General features: G+C 29.9%; 1 protein-coding gene across 1 annotated transcript in view; it reads right to left on the bottom strand.

Annotated features, from left to right (window-relative positions):
- The window catches only part of LOC107457353 (short stature homeobox protein 2), a 75,973-nt gene that overhangs the window by 6,345 nt on the left and 48,216 nt on the right, over positions 1-21,412 (bottom strand). The window contains exon 3 of the mRNA XM_021148380.3: positions 11,082-11,139. Coding sequence (XP_021004039.1) covers positions 11,082-11,139 — 58 coding nt within the window. The remainder of the gene's footprint in view (positions 1-11,081; positions 11,140-21,412) is intronic.

Here is a 21,412-nt window from a genome sequence, read left to right as displayed (position 1 = left end):
TAAAAACAGTTCCAATGATTTCCGATACAATTGGATAAACGTCGAAAATCGAATGTGATATCTTGATTTCTAATGCATCTAGTTTATTGTCCCTATGAATTCTTTAGATTTAGATAATCTTATAGGGTTAAATGTGGACTCCCCATACATTTCATATCATTAAACAAATAATATAACTAGATCGGTACCCATTTTTAGAGTCCATATATAGATAGTACCCATTCCAAAGACGAAATACCAGAAGCGTCTGCTTAATTGGGTTTTAATTTAAATGGCGATTTAAACTAAGCAAGCTAGATTATATTTCACGGATAATCATACTGTCATTTAAAGTATTATAACTTAGTTGAAAACAAAAGCATAAAATACTCTTAAACATGTCAAGTATTTTATTTATTTTTGTGCTTTTACTCAAATATAAATCTCATTGGGGAAGAAAAATTTATAAAATATCTCATTCTCACTACAGCGACAAAGGATAGACGATTTCCTAGAAATTTGATTCTCAAATAAATCCATCTAAGTCTACGAAATTCAGAGGCAGGACCAATAAGAAGATGGGTATAGACGCTAGAATCTTTATTTCATTACAGTTCCGATTTGTTTCGACTGAGGGGTGGTCTTTGGAAGAAGGAAGAAAAAAAAAGACATAACACAGAATAAAAACGAAGAATAAAAAATAGGCCTAAATCAGAATATGAGATGACATGTAAGAACTGGAATGAAATACAGCTTCTTTTTTCTTGGGGAAATTCTGACGACAAAAGCAGAGTCATTCGGCTTTTTCAATTTGATATTGTCGCAAGCAGTTGAAGGATGGTAAGGCTAAAGCGGAGATTTCATGACCTACTGCTGAGAATTTTTCATTCATTTTTTCTTATTCTTTTTTTGGAATGTGTTAAGTTTTAAGGAGTAACGAAAATAAGAATTGAAAGGTTTTACCTCTTTTTGAAACTTTGAAGTTATCAACTAAATTTTTGAAAGGATATTTTAGAGCAAAGGTCTCGGTTGTTTTAGGAAAATGTAACTTTTAGGGAAGAGCGCTTTTTTGGAAATAAACGTTGTCTGACAAAGTTCGGAAGATGTATCTATTGCAGCGGTGCATACACTAAATTCTTATTTTTAGATTTTGTTTTCTTAACATATCAAACTGCTTTTTTTTTCGGAAGAAAATGTGGCAACATTTAGGAGATGCATCTTTTCCATATCGATACAAGATGTTTGTTTTTAAATTATCTTGATGCTATAAAATCTGTAGTTTGCTTTAAAAAACAAATTTCTAATTGAAAAAAAAAATTTCGAATTAGAAAGATGTCTTGTTGTATTACTTTATTTTTTTCCAAACATTATTTCGGTATTTGCAGGGCTTAACAATTGTAAATTTAGAAGGTATAACTATTTAATATCGATACTAGATGTTTGACCTTAGGTTGCTCTGAAATCTGTAGCTTGTCTTAAAAAGCAAATTTCTCATTGAAAAAAAATATTACGGAATTAAAAGTATTTATTGTTTGTACTTTTCCAAACATTATTTCGGTATTTTCAGGGCTTTACAATTATAAAACCCTGCAAACACCAAGTTAAACTCAAAATTAGCTGATTGGAAAGTAATGAAAAGTTTCAAGAAAAAGTTGAGAAACTGTGTTTAAAGATCATGAAAAAAATATACAGGCTGCACTCTCAAGACAATTTTTGAAACAAAACAAACAAAATACTAAATCTATAAACACGAATAATAAAAACATATATTGCATTTACTCTTTTGCTGAAAACAAATTTATTATAAGAGTAATCGCACATACATAGCATTTCTTAATTATCTTTGAATTTAATTCGTTATGATTTTATCAACTTAAAATGAATGTCAATGCAATTTTCTATTTCTAATTTTGTATTTATTTAACTATCATATTAATTTAGCTAAAAGAATTATCAGAATTAGTTTTCTGCATTTGGATTACAGCGGATACCTCTCTTTAGCGAATATATTTCACTTTTACCAAGGTTTCCCCGGATAGAAATTCGCACTCGCGTAAAATAAGTCGTCCCTCAACCAGTTATTTCAATTTATTTATAATAGGGAGATTTCGCAAATTTACATAACTACCGAACGCTTCCCTACGGAAGATTTCAAGTAATTGTGCATGCATCAGTTCTGGGAAATGCGCTTGCGCCCATGAAAAAATTATCTAACTTACATAAGTGAAACTAAGAGATTTTTCTAAAATCCGGAAGTTTGATCCGGAAGTTTCTAAAATCCGAAAGTTGACGTTAAACGCACATTCTGCATTTTTAAATTCTTCTGATTATTATTATTTATGAACTCTAAGTTTGTTTTTACTTCAACTTCAATTGTTAAATTTTTGAATTGCATTTCTTATTGTTCTTTTATTTTATTTTTGCGCGAATCATTCGCGACCTAAACGAATCATGTGAGGGGATTCAATTATCGACTATGTCAACCATGATTGAATCAAGTTAACACGTCTTATATACTAGTGAATTGGTGTTTAATATTTGTAGTGGTAGTTACGCCAAATTACTCCCCTTCCAGAATTTTATCTGAGGTAGGATTCGATGAACAGATACCACTAGTTAATTCATGCTGTTTATTTAATTATATTAATTTTTTGCTCATTATATTTTCTTCATTTTTTTGGGTATAGTATTTCGCTCATAATTTTTTTTCTCCCATTTTTTTTAAATAGGATTTCGTTTTTTTCTTCCTTTCTTCTCAATATTGTTTATTAACTGAGAGACTTTATTTTACTTCACAGGATTTTTTTTCCTTTGAGCAGTACATTTTTTTCAAGCAAATCAGCTGTTTAATGTGAACCATCCATTTTTGTTGGCAAGCTCATGTCACCTCCACAGGTCACCAATGAGGGGAGTTAATTATTTGACTATGTCAACTTTCATCTATCAAAACGTATTTCATGATACAATCAAGTTAACATGTCTTATATACTGATGAATTGATATTTATTATTTATAGTGGTAGTTACGCCACACATGTATAAATTTTAAATAAATGTCAAAGTAGTAGTAATTATTTAATATTTTTAGTCTTCGTCATTTTTTTCGCTGAGTTAAAAACGTTAACGTAGTGGAATATCATTTTAACTTTGACCACAAAATCAAAACAGACATTTACAATGGATGTAGACTATTTGAATAAAGAAGTGGCAAACAATTCAAGATGCTTTGTTCTACGTAAAACTGCGGATCTGTGAGCAGAAAAGTTTGGTAGATTATAGAATTGGATGAATTCAGCGATAAGAATGCTTGTTATTATTAATATTAATATTTAAAAAAAATATTACTGAACTTCTATTGATTATTTAACTTTTTTAACCAAACTTTATAGTTAAAATAAACATAATTTATAATTTTGAAATAGTAAAAACGTATCTAGTTTCTTATGGAACTAGTGCAATTAGACAACCATAATGTTAAACAAAAACCAATAAAATTATTTTTTAATTGAATGAACCAATGGTTGTAAGATCGCATGATTCGTTTCTAAATTTCATCAATACATTTCTTTAAATTCGCATCCATGTTTTTAGTTCGAAGGTGGTCTTAAACAGAAAACAACATTTAGCGGCTATGAACAGGGTGCTTGTTGTTGAAAGCAATGAACTAGATCATTTATTTTTTGTGGAATTTGAAAACGATAATAAATTACAAAACGATGCGTGATCTAGATGCGCCTTTGTTATTGTTGTATTTTTTTAAGTGATCTAGTTACTCCACCGATGATTTTTCAGTTTTGATTTGTTCTTGAGTATGATGTTTATTATTTGGTAGAATTGTTATGTTTAAGATTATTAAAAAGTTGTTAAGTTTTTAACGTTAGTATTGGTAGTTTTTTCAAACAAGAGTTGTGTTTTAATTATGTTCTAGTTCGTGCTTTAATATTTCAGTTGTGTTTTTAATCAGTTCTAGTTCGTGTTTTAGCACTTGTAGTTTTAACTTTGTAGTGTAAATCATCCCAATACAGCGTAAATTTACGTAGCATCTAAAATAAACGTGCGCATGCGCAGTTGCTTCAATCTTATGTACGAAACTGATGGATTTCCGAGATTGCAACTAGTATTTATGAATAGATTTAAAACAACTGTAAATCTGAGTATGACAAGGTCGAGCAGAAATGAGTGTTACCAGGTACTGGATACCCAGTAAAAATGGCCTGATCTTGGAACTCAGTAGCGAGTTTTTGAAACGAAACAACCACATCATTGTATCCAGTACCTAAAATTCTTTTACCGGATCCAAGTAATAGCCGGGTAATGTCAATCTGGTCGGGTATTTAGTACATCCCTAGATTTAAACAATCCCCTCACTGAAAACCTTGTTGTAAATCTCTCCGAGTATCATGTTGAGCAACCGAAATAAAGGGTGTGAAAGAAACCCTTTATTTCATGTTAACAACAAATCGAGTTTTCATATACAGTTTAAAAGATGAATTTTAAATCTAAACACTTATAATGGAATATGCTTACACCCTATGCTTACTCATTCACACCAAATGAGAATTATTTTCACTTCTAAAAACATCGATGTTGGCGAGCTTTGAATATCGTCCTTAAATTGTCTACATTTAAATACAAGCTGGCACGAGTTAGAAGACGCATAATACGCTGCTACGCATCAACCAAAACAAATGGTTAACGTAAAAGTACCCATGTTTATTTTTAGTTGCTTAATAAAGATAATTATATTTTAATTAAATCTTTGAAACGTACTGAGTGTTTTTAACATGTATAATTTCTAACCACTTCCTCTCTGTTAAGTCAATTTTCACATTCGTCTTTATATTTTCTCAACACTACGCAAATGTTTGATTTCCAGACTAATAAATTTTTTAGAATTTGTGCACATATTCATTCTAAATTGATGATTAATATTTTTTATTGTATCGTAAAAATAACCTTACTGACTCTAATGAGTTTCTTATCTTGTAACAATTATCTTCTTCTTATCATTACAAATTTTAGCACTGAGTAGAAAAAAAATAATGGCGGATACTTTATGCAAAATTGTGTAAAAGAACATTCTTTGTGTAGTGTAACACTTAATGGAGCACCACTTATGTGTAAAATAGTAGCCACTATTTTTAGTGTTAAGATGCACGGCAATTTTTTACTATATAAGTATTTTAAAACCTTTTCCACTACTGCTGTATGATTGTCTCGTTTATTTGAGAACAAAACAAAATATGATCTAGATTTAATGTATGTTTTTATTCCTAAAATTAGCTGTCATGAAATAAGAAATTATTATAAAATTTATTTTCTTCCTTTTTCCGAACTTATATTTGTACTGCTGAGTATTCGCAATTCAAATTTGAAATTATTTGCATATTTCACAATGATTACAAAATAAATGTATTTTGAAACATTTATTGACTTATCTGAAATAGGTAATTTTAGCATCCATGTCTGCAAAGCAATGCAGACGATTTCAAAAATTCTTCTAGACAACCAAAGCAAAAAAATAGAACAGACGCCATTTTGCAAATCCAAACGAGGAAGCAAAATGGAACATGAAAATAACGTATGCTTTCTCTAATACCTTTTAAAGCACACGCTATGTTGAGTGCTTATGGATGGTTCTTTATATTTTTCCACCATCTTCGCTTTCTGTCACTTCTTTGCCCTATGATTCATTCTTCCATATATGTAACTGCCGAGAATATTTTACATTAAATGCTTTTCTTCTAGAGAAAAAGAATAAAACTAATGCAACCTCTTTACAGTGTATAGGCTTATATTTTTAGCTAAAGTGAGATAAGTTGAGGTTATTTTTCGAAGGCTTTATCGTCATATGAAATTATGCTTTTTTGAAAATAATATGCTATTTTCATAACTGGCGCGAGTTTGCAACTGCTAGAATAAGTTTAGCGCTGGCGCTAACTATGATTATTTCGGAGGATAAATGTCGGAAATTATTCGGAAAATAAAAAATTTCTAAAACTGAGAATACGACAGTGATTTTTATAATTTACTTCTAGGTAGAAAAATTTCGTCGAATTGACGATTTTTTGAAAAAATTAATAAATTTTAAAATATTTAAGTTATTTGACCATTTTAAAGCCCAGATAATTCTTCACAGCGCGTTGAAATATATAGTTTAAAATCATAGCTTTGCTTCAAGTGTAGGCATTTAAACTGTGGATTTTTTTTTATTTTCCTCGGCTTCAGAGCTTCAAAAAACCATGGTAAGAATATTTTTTCTATAAATGCCCGTACAATTGTCTATAAATGTATATTTTTCATATCATTTTGTAAATGATCAAACAGCGTGTGAAAAATGAAACCATAATTTTTAAAACTAAGAATCTATCATAGCATTTATTGTTATTTACAGATTCAATAAATTAAAAGTATACTTGCATGTACTCAAAAAGTAATTATATCTATATTTATAAGTATTTTAGGTAAAAAATAATAAATTCGAAAAATATTTATGTATATTATTATAATTATGACGTGAAAGCCTAGTTTGAATTGTGGACTGACTCCATTTATTAAAATAATGGATTCACTTTCATACTTACACTAGTCATTTCGATCTTATTTCAAAACTAGAACAACTCTAGTTTATTTATGCTGTCAAACACAGGACGCCACAAATAAAACAAAATGAGAAAAACCGAACATTCATAAACCTTTAAGGCTCCGTATTGCAGCAAGAACAAAGATTTAATCTGACTACTATTCAACTGGGAACTTAATTTATTAATAAATAAGTATACTTTTAAGTATAAGAGAAAAATTTTAAATTTTCAATGCATAAGTTTCTGAATTTAGAAAAAAATGCTAATTTGTATTAAAATAATAAAATAGATGTTAAATTTTTGTACCAATTTAAGAATTTTATATATATAATACTACATTTCTATATGTTCTTCAAAAAAATAAGTTTCTGTATTCTATTTTCTTTTGCAAATAATATTTTAATTTGAATTTTGAAAATTTGGAAAGCTTCAGCTTCTTTTTTTAGTTTTTTTTAATTAAAATGCTTTCTAAATTTTCTTTAACTGTCTTAATTCTCTTTAATTGATAACTCGTAATGAAACATCTACACGTATTTACATATCTTTTTCCTCAAAATAAAATTACAAATTAAATAGTATTATTTTATGCGGTTTGTTCAAATTATTTAATTCCTGCATTCATTTAGGACTTACCAGGGTTTAAATATTTAAAAAATATTTCAATTAAATAAATATACATCATAAATAAATTTATAGGTTTTAAATTTCTTACTTTTTTGAGACTCTAAGTAAAACAAGAGAGTTTGAAAGCATGTGTGTCGGTTTTTTAAGTGAATATTGGTAGAATTTTATTTTTTATGTTTTTATTTCATTAGCTTAGTATAAATACATTTAATCAGTAATTATATATTGATATTTAATAGTTTGAATTTTCCTATAAAGTTATAGTATAAATAGCTTAAAATTAATATTTTCTTAAATTAATATTTTTTTGAATAAGTATCCTCTGAAAGAGTTTCACTTATTTTATTTTATATTCCTGAAAAATTCATTTTCATAGTGGAAATATTTTTTTGAATGATATGTTAATAAGAAATTTAATTGTGTGAATATATTTATTTAATAGACTAATTAAAAGTCGAAACTAGCCAGTCACAAAACTGAAATCAATAACGATTTCGAATGTATTTGTAAGGCTATAAAGAAAAATGAACATGGTTGCGAGTTTAGAAAATCAATGATAAATAGTAAAGAAACATTAGAAAGTTGCTTACAAAACATTTTTTTTTCATAAAAATTGCTTGAATATTTCTATATACGTAGTAATTATGGATAGTTTACCAAATTTTCTGTCTAAATTAGATTGCTTGTTTTATTATTTCACTTCTAGATATTTAAAAAAGAAATCGAAAATTCCTGGAAATTATATCAATATGAAATTATATCACATTGATATATTATTCACATAATATATAACCTCGTAATTATTCATTAAAATTTTTATTTAATGGTTAGAAATTCATAGCACTGTATCCTTTATTGTCCTTAAATAATGCACAAGTGGAACAATTCGTAGGAGATCATGTTCAGTGAATTTAATTTTACAAGTTTGACGAAACATATATTGTCTGATATAAGACAAAGAGTCACCTCTTTGACGTAAGACACCTACGAGAATAAAGTCCCCCATAAGCAAGTTAATGTATGAACAAAGTCTCTCGTTTTTTAATTTACGGCATGTAATTTAACACTAGCGTTGATTGAATCTCACTGTCAAATAAAATGTTTAGTCGACAAATATGTTAAGCCAACTTTAGAAAACACTTAACTTTTCATGTTTAACAATAAATAATTGTAGCTTGATCACAGTCATCTAAGAACAAGTTGATGTACTTACAATCTCTATAAGTTTTCAACTATGCTATTTCATACAATCGTTGATTGTTTCTCATTGTCGAACAAAGAGTTAAGAGGCAGAGCATGTTAAGTCAATTTTTCAAAACACTATTTTTCAGATTTAACAACAAATAATTAAGGCCTGATCTAAGAACAGAGTCATCTAAGAACAAGTTAATGAAAGAACAAACTAAAAAAGCAATTACTTAGTTCACGAAATCTTCATGTTCAATAACAGTAAAACAGTCATTTTAAAAGTTTTTACCTTTCTATATCATTTATATTAAGAACCACGAATGCGATTGTTACTAGTCTCGTTGTAATCCTTTGTTCTACCAAGAACGATTTTCAACGTGACTTAAACCACTGTAGTCCTTAAAGAGATATTCTTCGTTCTGAATGGTCTATTCCAGGCGTCAGAAATGTCGTTTGCATCAACAAAAGAAATGCAATACGAATGCTTGAAAGCTCTTTTCGAATGAATAAAACAATGACAAAAAATTCGTGCACCCTATTTGCATGTCCCTTGGAGGAACGAAAGGGGCCAGGAGTAAAAAAAAATTCATTTTTCTTTCGCGCTTGCCTCAAAACAGAAAAAGAAAGATGGCTGGTTGCCCAATAAACACTTTGGATTTCAATAAAAAGCAATTCTTGGTGAAATAGGAATACGATTTTTTTTCCGAAAGGGGAGAAAACTGGTAAAAAACACATAAAGGAGGCACAAAACGCTCCTAGAAATTGCTTTTAAAACGTATGGAAAAGGAATACTTATACTGATTCCACAAATCCTAAAAAGCTTTATACGTTTTATTTTTGTTTATTTTGTGCCTATTTACTTATTTATTTGCGCATCTACGTGTGAAAGTAGCGCAATTTTTAAGCACACAAATACATCATGCTTTTTTTTTACCGTTTTAGTTTAACGTAAATCTACCGTTGAAGTACAATTCTTGTTTGCTTCATTCATCACGACGTTCGTAAATTCTTTTCAGTTTTGTCCACTATCTCATCGAACTTCAATTTACGAACAGCCATTGAATTTTTCATGAAATGGCTGTTTGCCCAATAGAGAGATGCTATTGAAATCGTTGCTGTTTGACTTTGAGCCATATGAAAAAGAAATAAATTCTCTTATCCATCAACGAATAAAAGCTGCCCATAATTCCATGGATATAAGAAAAGCATTCGAGTACCTTTGCCGTTGCAGTTTGGTTCGATTACGTTCGTAAAAGGTGGACTGAAATCTTTTCTTTTTCATTCATATGTTTTATCGAAATATTTTTATGTAATATTCGTGTTATGTAATTATCGTGCAGAGTTTGAGCTTTGCCCTGAATTTATACATAAAATTCAATAAAAACATTTTTTTTAAAATCTAATTTACTTAGGATTATGTTTCATCTTTAGATAAAGTAAGAATTGAAAATATTATTAAATAATAACTAAATAAAATAAGGAAAGTATTTGGGGCAATTTTTAAAACTCTTAAATATAACATATCACACCTATCACAAACGAAATCTATCGAACTTACGATACTTACGAACGAAAACGATTTTAACCTATCACAAATTTGAAGGCACATCATTTCAATAGCGTACAAAAATAAAAAATGATAGTTGCTAAAAAAATTCCATTAAAGAAAATTAATTATGTCCTGCTGGCAAGCATACGTTTAAGAGAATTAAATGAAATTTTGTATAAATGCATTATAAAGTATGAGCTTTATAATAGAGCCATTAAGTAGTTGCCTTGCTTTCAGTAACAAAATCTTAAACGGTCAAATGGCGAAGCCTATTTTTGGTATCATAATCGTCACTGTAAAAAAAAAACTTATGATGAATTTGTACTGTCTGTCTAACCAAAGAACTCGTCTTTCCACAGAGTCTGAGGCTGTCTATTGCTATGGAAACTAGAAAAAACATGTTTTAAGAGGGGAAAATTCTGATACATCTCACGTCCAGGCGAGTCAAAACTTGTCCCACAATGTTTATTCTCGTCTTTACTTGAAATAGTTTAATTCCGTAACCATAGTCACTAACAATGCTCCAGATAATTGGTGAGGAAAGTTCTTTCGTTAGACTTCGTTAGTACTTAATTGGGTTCTTATTTAGATTTGATTTCAGCTCTGCCGTACACGATGTAACCGTAGCGGGAAGATAGATGAAGGCATATTTAATGTGCATATTATTATACATGAAGGCATATTATTAAATCTCTAACATCGTACTAGCTCCATTTCAAGTTATTTTACTGTAAGGTGTTTATAAATAAAAAAAAGTACAAGATTCTGTTTGAAACTTTCGGTGTCCTGTCACCGTTACAGTAGCCGTGAGATATAATCGTTCTTAACTCTTCTTAAGGGCATAACTTATAATAAATTAAAAGAAACTTCCTTATAGAAAACTTCGTACCGTTTTCTTTAAAAATATGCTTCTCAGGTTACCATTATAATTGTTATTTATTATATATCCTCGTACTAAATATGCTGTTAAATATCCAAAAGCTTTTCCTTTCATATTTAATCATTTATCTGAATGTCTTACTTTTCTATTGATTAGGGGTGATTTTCCGCATGTTCTGTTTAAAATCAGTGCGCGCGATATCTCGTTTTATTGTTTGTCCTCTAGAAGTTTTAAAACAAAAATGGTACATTCCATAATTATCGAACATTCCAACTTACTCTTTTGCATTTGACTTTCATGCTTCCGACACTTCGCTCTTCTGTTCTGGAACCAAACCTATTAAAGAATAAAAAAATTAATGAACGAAAGAATTATGATGCAATTATTAAATTAATTATCTTAGATATAAATTCTTTAGTTTGAACTAAGTGGTACAGTGGCTCATTGGTCCAGCTATCACATGTGAAGAACTGAGTTTTGGAACTCGGTCCACCGAACTTCATAGGTATCAATCTCTCTGGGAATTAAAGATGGCTAGTGCGCTGAGTTGACCATAAGGTTGATCACGAAACTGTGCAGTATTAACTTACATTACACCTTGATCCCTAATAGACAGCTAGAGTTTACCTATTTTTTGTTAAAATAATTTGAGATAAATTCAAATTACTAATTTAAGTTCATTCTGATTTATAATAATATGTATAAGAGACTGTATTCTATAAGACTATATATGTATATTAGACTATATAAGGACTATATTCTGATTATAAAAATATTTTAGGCGTTAGAAAGGAATATCTATCAGCGTTTTGTCTAAACATTACTAAATATTTTAGAAAACCTCTAGACACCCAAATATTTGAGGAATTAATACAAAAGTAATTGTTAGTTCATGAGGCAAAAGGAGCTATAAAAAATGTAATAATGATTTAGTATTTCTTAGTTTATTTAAGAAAATCAATTTTTTGAACGAAAAAAAAGAAGGAAAATACAGCTGATTGAAATTTTTTAGAGACTCTAAATATCTAAAAGAGATATCTAGAATTTACAACTCGAATAAATTAAATATGAAGTGTAAATTAGTAATCTTTTCAATTGAAAATTTTTATACTCCCAGAACAGAAAAGCGGAAAAAAAAATCGTAACTAGTTTGTTTGTTTTTAAAATGAGTAAATAAAACTAAACCTCTAGATTACTTAGTACTACGTATCCAGGGCTTTAAATAAAGTAATTTGTTTTCAATTTGTTTCAGAAATTAAAAATTAACTTGAAAGTTATGATTTTGATGTTTTTCTGTGTTTTCCTCTGTTGTGATTCATTTTTATTTTGATATTTTTTTTATTTCTCTTTTGGTAAGGGTTCTAAAATTGTATACTAAGGGTGGTCATTACGAAACAGCACTTAATGAGTATGTTACAGTTAAAGTGTATAAATGATTCACTCTAAAGATTATCTAGTTCATGTGCAGATTAACTAAAGTGATACGTTGAAGTACCGAAAAAATTGTTTCATTTCTCAAACTGAGAAAATCTTCAAACTGCCAAAACAATCTGCACTTAACCTACAACACTCTCAGAAATAAGACTCTCTTTGTTAAAGATTCAAACAATCCTTGAACTACATTTTGTTAATTTCAAAAATCATTTCGTCTCGAAATCGCATGATTTGTGACAAAACATGTGCTCCTAATTATGTTCTCTCAAATGTTTCCTGAACTCGGAACCTCATCGTAGTGCGTTGTGGAGGATGGTTAAATAGAATGACGGAACTAGCATGAGGACTAGACTGTTCAAAATAAAGTGACCAAATTAGCCATCCGTTTTCTATGGTGGTCAAAGATCGGCCTCGTACCATTGAAATAGCGCGCTTGAATCCCGCTTCGGGTGTGGGTGTAATTTGTCCATCTGTTGTTTTATTTGTCTTATTGCGCTACATGGTGCCCTCTATAAAGAGATGATTGTAAGAGAAAGTTAGATACATTTGTCACTACGAGTTTTTTTTTTAATTATTTTTTTTTTATTTCATTTATTTTTTTAGAGAAAATATAATGACGAAATATTTTTTTACTATTGATGAAGTTCGTTTCCTCGAATAAGTGACGATAGTTATTTCCTTCACTTAGAAGAAATGTTCGCTCGGAGCGGACCAGGAAACAAACCCAGGAAACAAATTTGAATATTCATTTTTTATAGTGTAGGCAATCATCAAAGTGAAATTAAGAACTTTGCTAGAACAATAGAAACGTTTCTGCACCTTTAAATCAACATAATGTTATTTATTTATTTTTCGCTCTCTAAAAATCAAATAATTGCAATCAAAACAATTTAAAATATTATTACAATGAGAAAAATTTTTTAATTTGTCAATGATTTTTTTAATACCTAAAAAATCTAGTAGATCAATACAATAAAATAATCTACAAACTAGTTGATAGAGTAAGAGAAACGAAACCTCGAACCTTATCAATGCGAAAAACTTTAATGCGCATATTACCAAGGTAAATTGCGAGGAAAAACTCTCTATTTTACACTTTAGCGGATTACTCTAGTCAATTATGCAAAATTTGGTAGGTAAGGTTTTTCGAGCTATAGCGATAGCATGTAAAACTACTTGATAAATAATTTCTTTCGCTTCAAAAACATACACAAATCGGAAATAACAATTGACATGTTTCAAGCTCTCATAATCAAGCCTTCCCCGTCATAACATGTAATACACTCTAGAAATACTAAAAGAAAAAAAAATATCTCTGTAAAAATAAAAAGCATGAAAATATCCATAAGCAGTTTTGAAATTAGTAATTTGTATTTAAATCTATTTTTCTACAAGTTGTTATTTTTCGAATTATCCTTAATTATTCCACTATATCCATTTCGCTTTCCTGCCACGTCCAAACAACCCCTCCTCCAAAAATTTTGATTTAAAGTTCCGTTGCGAAACTGCGACCGCATCCAGACACTCTTTTTAACCCCCTTCTCCTTTTCACGCGAACGCGGAAGAAAGGGATTTGATGCCATTATCCCCCAATGAATTACTAAATGCCGTGTTGTTATTGGACGAGAAATGCTAAATCATCACCACGTGACAATGAGAAGCGCATTTCACGGCGCCACGACGGAGCTGAAGTGATCCTAAGAGGGTGAAAGGGATGCGGGAAGAGGAGGCAGCATCCTCTAAAAGATACTCAAAGGGAACCTACTTTATTAATGAATCTTAGTCCGACGATTAATCATCCCTTTATCTGGACAGAGGTTCTTAATGACACGAAAAAGACTCCAGGGACCGCTTTGATGTAGAAAGTGTAGGTGGAGGATGCGGAAGAGGAAAAAGAGGATCCATCCAATGAAGTCGGAGAAAGGATGCTAGTGTTCTTTCATCAACGTGATTGCATTAAGGCCAGCCACTTATAGCTGATAAATTCAATCTTGTTAAACGGCAATTTAGTAATGAATGGATGGACCGAGTCGAGTGACTCGAATTATGTAAATCCCTCGGTAGTCCGGCAGAGGGGTCTAATTGAATAGCCTCTCTACCCTTATGTGACCGCCGCTGCTCCCCTTTTCTTGTCCACCCCCGCCTTGGGTTTCATTATCCTCGTCTATGGAGGGTCTTACCGATTTTTGCAAATGATGCGATAATCAATGACTTTTTTTTTGTCTTTTTAGTTGGGGTTAAACTGGAGAGTGATTAATTTTGTATTTAATGATGCTAAATTAAATGAATTAGACCGGGAAGATGATGGAGGCTTTTATCATACGATTTTATGATTGAGGTTTTTTTTATCATACCATGATAAAAGTTAGAGTTGGATTAGTTGGTGATTGCGGTCACCGTGATAAAAAAGATTTTTAATTTTTCTACCTTTCTAACTGCTGTAACTTATAGTAATACAATATTGTTTAGGGGTTATTAAGTCTAGTCTACTTATATAGTTAAACTATTTATATTGGTGTTATAAGTCTGTATATTTATATTATAGGAGTTATAGATCATTATCGTCGTCTGTGAAAGTTTATATTGATTTTTGCAAATGATGCAACAATCAATGATCTTTTTGTGTGTCTTTTTAGTTGGGGTTAAATAGGAGAGTGATTTATTTTGCATTTAATGATGCTAAATTAAATGAATTAAATTACATGGACCGGGTTCTAATCCCAGTGATGGCTGGGTGATACGAATTTCGCACCAGGCTTATACCGACCACAGTGCTGACGTAAAATATCCTCAGTGGTAGACGGATCATGGGTTAGAATCCCTTTGATGTCAAACTACCCGAGGGAGATTTTTGTGGTTTTCCACTCCGTGTAACGCAAATGCAGTTTAGTTCCTTCAAAAAGTCCTCCACGTTAGCAAATTTCCACCACTTCTTGATCCAGGAGTTCCCTTATCTTCTGGATTGGGTTCAAAATTACTAGGCTACGGAGTTAAACATTAGTAGTTGTAAACCCAAAATTTGATCGGCTGTTCAACGATTTTTATAAAATAAAATATCACTCTGTTAATTTTTTTTTCATTAAAAATAATAGTTTGAAGCAAGCTGTGGTGGATTAGAGGATAGAGCGTTCGCCTCCCTATGAGGTGACCCAGATTCGAATCCCAGTGATGACAGATAGGTACGTATTCTGCTACCTACTCGCATCGACCACAGTGCCAACGAAAAATATAGTGGTTGACGGATCTTAGGGCAGAATCCCTTTGCAATCCGGCTGAGCGTGGAAATTTGTCTAGGTTTTTCTCTCCATATAACGCGAATGTGACTTATTTCCATCAAAGAAAGTCCCCCACTACGGCTAGTTTGTTTTAATACTTGATCCAGGAGTTAACTTCCAGGTTAATTTCTTCTAGGTTAATTTCAAAATTACAGGGCTATGGAATTGAACAGTGATTGCCGTAAGAATTGAGTCGACTGTTTAATGCCTGTCTTAAAATAAATAAATTAAAATAGTTTGTAGCAGTAAGAAGTTAAATTAAAAATTTGGCACCATTGAAACACTTGAAGAAAAAAAAGCATTTTTACAAATGTACAAGAAACTGACATCTGTTTAAGATTATCTCTCATAAATAGCATATTGAACTTGGTAAAGTTTTGACTCTGATTTTTGTTTCTTTTTCAATTTTAGTTCAAGTTTAATGTAGGTTTTTCAATTGTTTTGCTCTCCACTAAGGTGAGCATTATTTGCCATCTTGAAATGACAGAGTGCGAAGATTGCAATCAAAATCAAGTCAATCTATCTTCCTCAAACTAAGCATACTTTAATCGTATATCCATATTGACCTTAAACTAAATCAACGATATTTTTCCAACATATGAAGCATATGCTCATGTTATTATGCTATATGTTATCATGCTAGATATGTTATTATGTTATAGGGAGCATATGTTTCCAACATATGTTTCTATCAAAAATTGAATGCGAAGAATCAAAGCACTGTATGCCTGTATAGCCTAGTTGGTAGGACACTGGGCCCATGTCCAAGAGCTCGTGGGTTCGATCCTTGCAGGCCGAAGACTCCCCGTGTAGTAAATGGTGATTGGCGTTAAATTTGTCGAGTCGCAAAATCCTCCATGTTCCCATAACAAATTAATACCTCTTGGGATACTGATCCAGGAGTTTCCCTGCCTTCGGATTGGTTCAAAATTACAAGGCAACGGAGTTGAACATTAGTAGTTGTAAACCCAAAATTGGGTCGGCTGTTCAACGAAGGATATAAAAATAAAATAAAATAAAAGTACTATATCGATGTGCGATGCGCATTAAAAGTAAAGAGAATAAATGAATAAATATATAAATAAATTAAACAAATAAATAAAAGATTTGAGAAAAGGAAGAAAAATGTCATTGAAAGAGCAAGTAAAGATATAAAAATAATTAAGAAATCAAAAGGGAGAAACTAATAAAATGTTGTAAAAAAGAAGACGCTTAGTAAATAAATATATATGGAAAAAATTATCAAAAATACTTATTATATATGCTTAACTTTCCTTCGCTAAGAAAATCCCATAAAGTAACAGATTCATGTTAGTAAATTTCAGTTAGAAAATTATCGGTAGAAAATTATCTAAATATTAATAAGAAAATCCATCGAATTTCATATAGTAAATATGATTAATCTTTCAATTAATCTTTGGTTATTTTTATACAGAGAGAACTCCATAATAGATTGGACGGAATATTTTTTTTAATCTCAGAAGATCTCGAATGATCTCTCAAAGTTAGTGGCGTGCAGATGTGTTAGGATGCCCGGTGCAAGCTTTTTGGTTAGATTCCTCGAAATGAAAAAATCTTACAAATTTGAGAGAGCAAAAAAATATATTTTTTTGAATGTGGAAGACATATATAGTTATAAAAATGTACATTTTAAATCCAATTTTACTATGAATGAAAACAGAAATTTTCATTTTTAAAAAAATTTATTATTTCAAACAGAATATTCTTATCTTTTTCCTAATGTAAGAGAATATTTAAATTTTAATGACCTTCTTTATTAAATTTACTTAAAAATCATACTTTTATTCTTCATAAAACGATTATTCTTGTGCCAAATATTATCTTCTAAAAAAATTTTATTTCATAATACTTTTTTTATCTTATTTCATTTCATTTTTATTTTATGACCAGCGTTGAACATCCGACTACTTTTTGGGTTCATGACCATCAATGTACAACTCCGTAGCCTTGAAATTTCTAACCGAACCTAGAGGACAAGGGTACTCCTGCACTCCATTTGGACAAAATAGCCTTCGAGGATAATTTTTCGATGAAACCAACACGTATTTGCTTTACATGGAGAGGAAAACCAGAAAAGCTTCTCATGGTTTTAGAGTGTTGAGCATGAATCTGTATTTTCGGACCAACATTTTTTCACAAATTTTTTTTTTCTGAAAAAAACAGGAAAAATCTTTTTTTTTTCGCATGCAATTTTTTATGGCTTAATATTAAAAAAAATGAAAACTAGAGAAAATTTCCTACTAATTCTTTACTTAATAGTTCTATACCTACTAATTCTAATAGTAAATTAAATATTTATGAGTATGGGAATAATGACTATAGCATTAGAATCGAGTTTCTCTCACTACTGCAGAGAAAACTAGAGGAAAATAATATATAGAGATTCAAAATATGTAAAAAATTCTCCTGTGAGATCTAATAATACATAATATTTCTACCCTCTGAGGGAAGAACTTCCCCTTCAATATCTATGTGGAAAAAAGGAAAAAGGAAAAAAAAAGAAAAAACATCTTCCAAAACTACAGTTTTCAAAAGATCTTTCCCATTTTAAATTTTTTGCCTATCTTCCTTAATTTTCACTCAATTTAGACTTCTAACAACACTTATGTGAGTTCTTATACCCGCCACATCAATTTGGGTTATTCCCAGTTCCTGTGAAGAGAGATAACCCCTTTTCAGGAGAGCATTCCGAATAAAGATAATTTTCTTAGAAACTTTCTTAGAATCAAGATTCTTGGTCTCTCTTTTTTTAATTTGCACGTAAATCAAGTTTGAAATGTGAGTTTTTTCCTTAATTTTATATTTGTTCAAAGTAGCAAAAATAGCACTCCCTCTCGTGTATCTCACCCTATAAAATCAAAATTCTCGTTTAATAATTAATGATCTGTTTAATTTTTAAGCAATCAAAATTAAAGTTTACATAAAATAAACAAATAGTTCTCAAAGTTATAAACTGGAAAAATTTGTCGAAGAAGAGAGTGGCTTGGAACATGATTCTGAGGAAGGCAATGGCCCACCCTGGGCTGGTGCGCCATTGAAGAAAAAGAAGTAAAATAAATAAATAAAATAACAATCTAACAAATCAAAAAGAGGAAACAAAAGAAATTTTATTTATCAAGTTTAGTATAAAAATTGTCCTTATTAAATTATAATAATAATGTCCAATGCATCTTAGGTTGGTTGCAGTGATTATCGATACATTGCATTATCTGTTTAGTATTCAAGAATATTTAAGTTGTAATCATTTCACGGATAAAATAAACATGCCTGAAATTATCCTTTCATTTTCCTTCCTTGAATATGAATTTAATAATACATAGGATCAGCATTCTGTAAGGAAACTATCATTGTTTCTCTAACATTCATTGTATGTGAAAGAAATGGTCAAATGAACTGAGTGTATATCTCTTCCTGTCTTTCTCTCACTTTTTTTTAATTGAAATGGGAAATTTTTTTAATGAATATGGGAAAGAGAAAAGAAAGGCAAATCGTAAAAAAATATAAGATTATATTCTAAATAAACTTGTCCTACAATATTCAGAATTTAACTGATTTATAGTTCCATTGCTTATCAAAGAATAGGTTTTCAAATTTTAACATGGTGACTCAGGTAGTATAGTTTTATTTTTTCGTTCGAAATTTTGAATTACGGATATTTTTTCTTATAAATAAAACTTTTGAATATCATCATTCTTATTGAGCTAAAAAATAACGCACATGATGAAAATAAATCTGAATATGTCGTCACCTTAAAGGTGCTTTCTGATATGATTATTTTAAAAGGAAAGACAAAAAAAAAAAAATATTTAATACGCTAAGTATTTTTAAAATTGTTTTTACTTTGTTTTATTACTATTTTTGCTTCACATAAACTTTCCATTCGCATCAAAACTTTAAGATATATAATCTAAATTTTGACTTCTTAAGAATTAAAAAAAAGGCAAAGAAAGAGATCATTAGATATTAGGCTAGAAATGTCTTTAAAAGTTTTGATTTCAAGTGATGAGACAATGGGGGGGGGGATTATTTTGTATGCTTAGAACAAATTTTAAACTGTGGGGACAAATATAAATATAAATTGTAGCAAATATAAATAATAACAAATATAAATTGTGGGGAAAAATCCAACCTTGATTTTCATGCAAATTAAAAAATGAGAGACCTAATATCGGGATTTTAGTAAAAAAAAAAAAATAGGGTTATTTAAAAAGTAGGAGGTTAAAGGGTTAACCACCTCCCAGGAGCTAAAAATAAATTGATCAGGGTGGGAAAATTCTTATGCGTGTTTTTAGACTCAAACTTAAGTAAAATTACACAGAAAGATAGGCAAAAAAAATAACTAAATAAAAAAATGAAAAGACTCTTAAAAAATTAATTATGATTTTAGGGAGGATTTAGTAATGAGTATGATTATTAGTGGAGCTTGAGTTCTCCCTTAAAGTAGTAGAAACTTTTTTTTAATATATGAATAGATTCCACTAGAGAATTTTTTTTTATAAGTTTCAAACCTCTATAAATTTTTCTCCTAGTTTTCACTGTTGAAATGTAAGAGAGACATCATTCTAATGCTTTAGTCATCATATTTTCATAATCACTCGTTTATTTATTACCCTAGTAAATTATAAATTAGTAAAAAAATTCTCGTCAGTTTCCCAATAAGCTTTCAGAATTTTTTTTTCCTTAAACCCTAAAAAGTTATTAAAAAAAATCTTAATTTTTATAGATTTTTTTCTGCAGAATAAAAAAATAGTTTCCCGAAAAATTTGGGTCGGAAATGGTGGTTTTGTGTTAAAAAACTCCAAAAAGAAAAAACTTAAAAAATAAAAAAATTGTCAGTTTTTTTTAGGTAATATCCTTTATTGCCAACACGCGCTTGTTTAATTTACGCAGTAGCATATGAGGCACTAAATGTGATGAAATGCTTAAGTATTATGTGCGGTCATGGGCAACACTTTGACACAAAGAGAGTAAAAAATATCAAAAAGAAAAAGTATGATAACAATAATCAATCCCAATCAATCAAGAATATAGCTCCCACTAAACACTATTAGTGATGACAAAAAACAAAATAAAAAAAACTGTATTGTTCGGAAAATGCCACTGATATTCCTCATATTAAAACCCAACTTACAAAATTAAAATTGAAAATTTTCGATTTTCTTCTCGATTTATCTCACAAGATGAGATTTCATTTCTCTCAAGAAGAAAAGGGAGAAAAGAAAGGGAACTTTCTATAAAGGAGGAGTTACGTATTTCTCCGCCCCACTCACCTTCTATTGGTTCGAATGAGAGCCAATAAAGACTGGAAAAACCTCGACTTTCCTGAAATTGATAGACATCACTGCAAAATACCTTTCTATACCAAAAGCTATTTTGTGGCTTATTTTTCCGGCCTTAGGTCATGTTAGGACTTATTATTATGAATGGGTATGAGACAGCGGAAGTACTTTTGTCACTAGCGGTAACGGAATTAAAGGAAAACCATGCTGGTTTATTGAAGGATGGATATAAATAATTTATATAGTCTATCGATTAGATTAAAGTTTTTTTTGATTATCGATGCAAGTTAGAAATTTATAGATAATTAAAAAATAAGCACGTTTTTGATTTTTTTATACATAATTATTTTGAAATTTTTAATTTTTGACACGGTATACTACATTTTCTGAGGCGATTTACTTTTGCAATATTATAAATAAAAACCATTTAACACGAAAGAAGATGACTTTTTTCCCCACAAAACATCAGACAGTACAAAAATGATAAAATTATTTGTATATATTATTTGTAAAATTACTTATATAGTCTATCGATTAGATTAAAGATTTTTTTGATTATCCATACAAGTTAGAAATTTATAGATAATTTAAAAATAAGCA

The sequence above is a fragment of the Parasteatoda tepidariorum genome, chromosome 3, assembly GCF_043381705.1.
Source record: "Parasteatoda tepidariorum isolate YZ-2023 chromosome 3, CAS_Ptep_4.0, whole genome shotgun sequence".
In the NCBI taxonomy this organism is placed as follows: Eukaryota; Metazoa; Arthropoda; class Arachnida; order Araneae; family Theridiidae; genus Parasteatoda; species Parasteatoda tepidariorum.
This window is presented reverse-complemented; position numbering and strand designations above follow the sequence as displayed.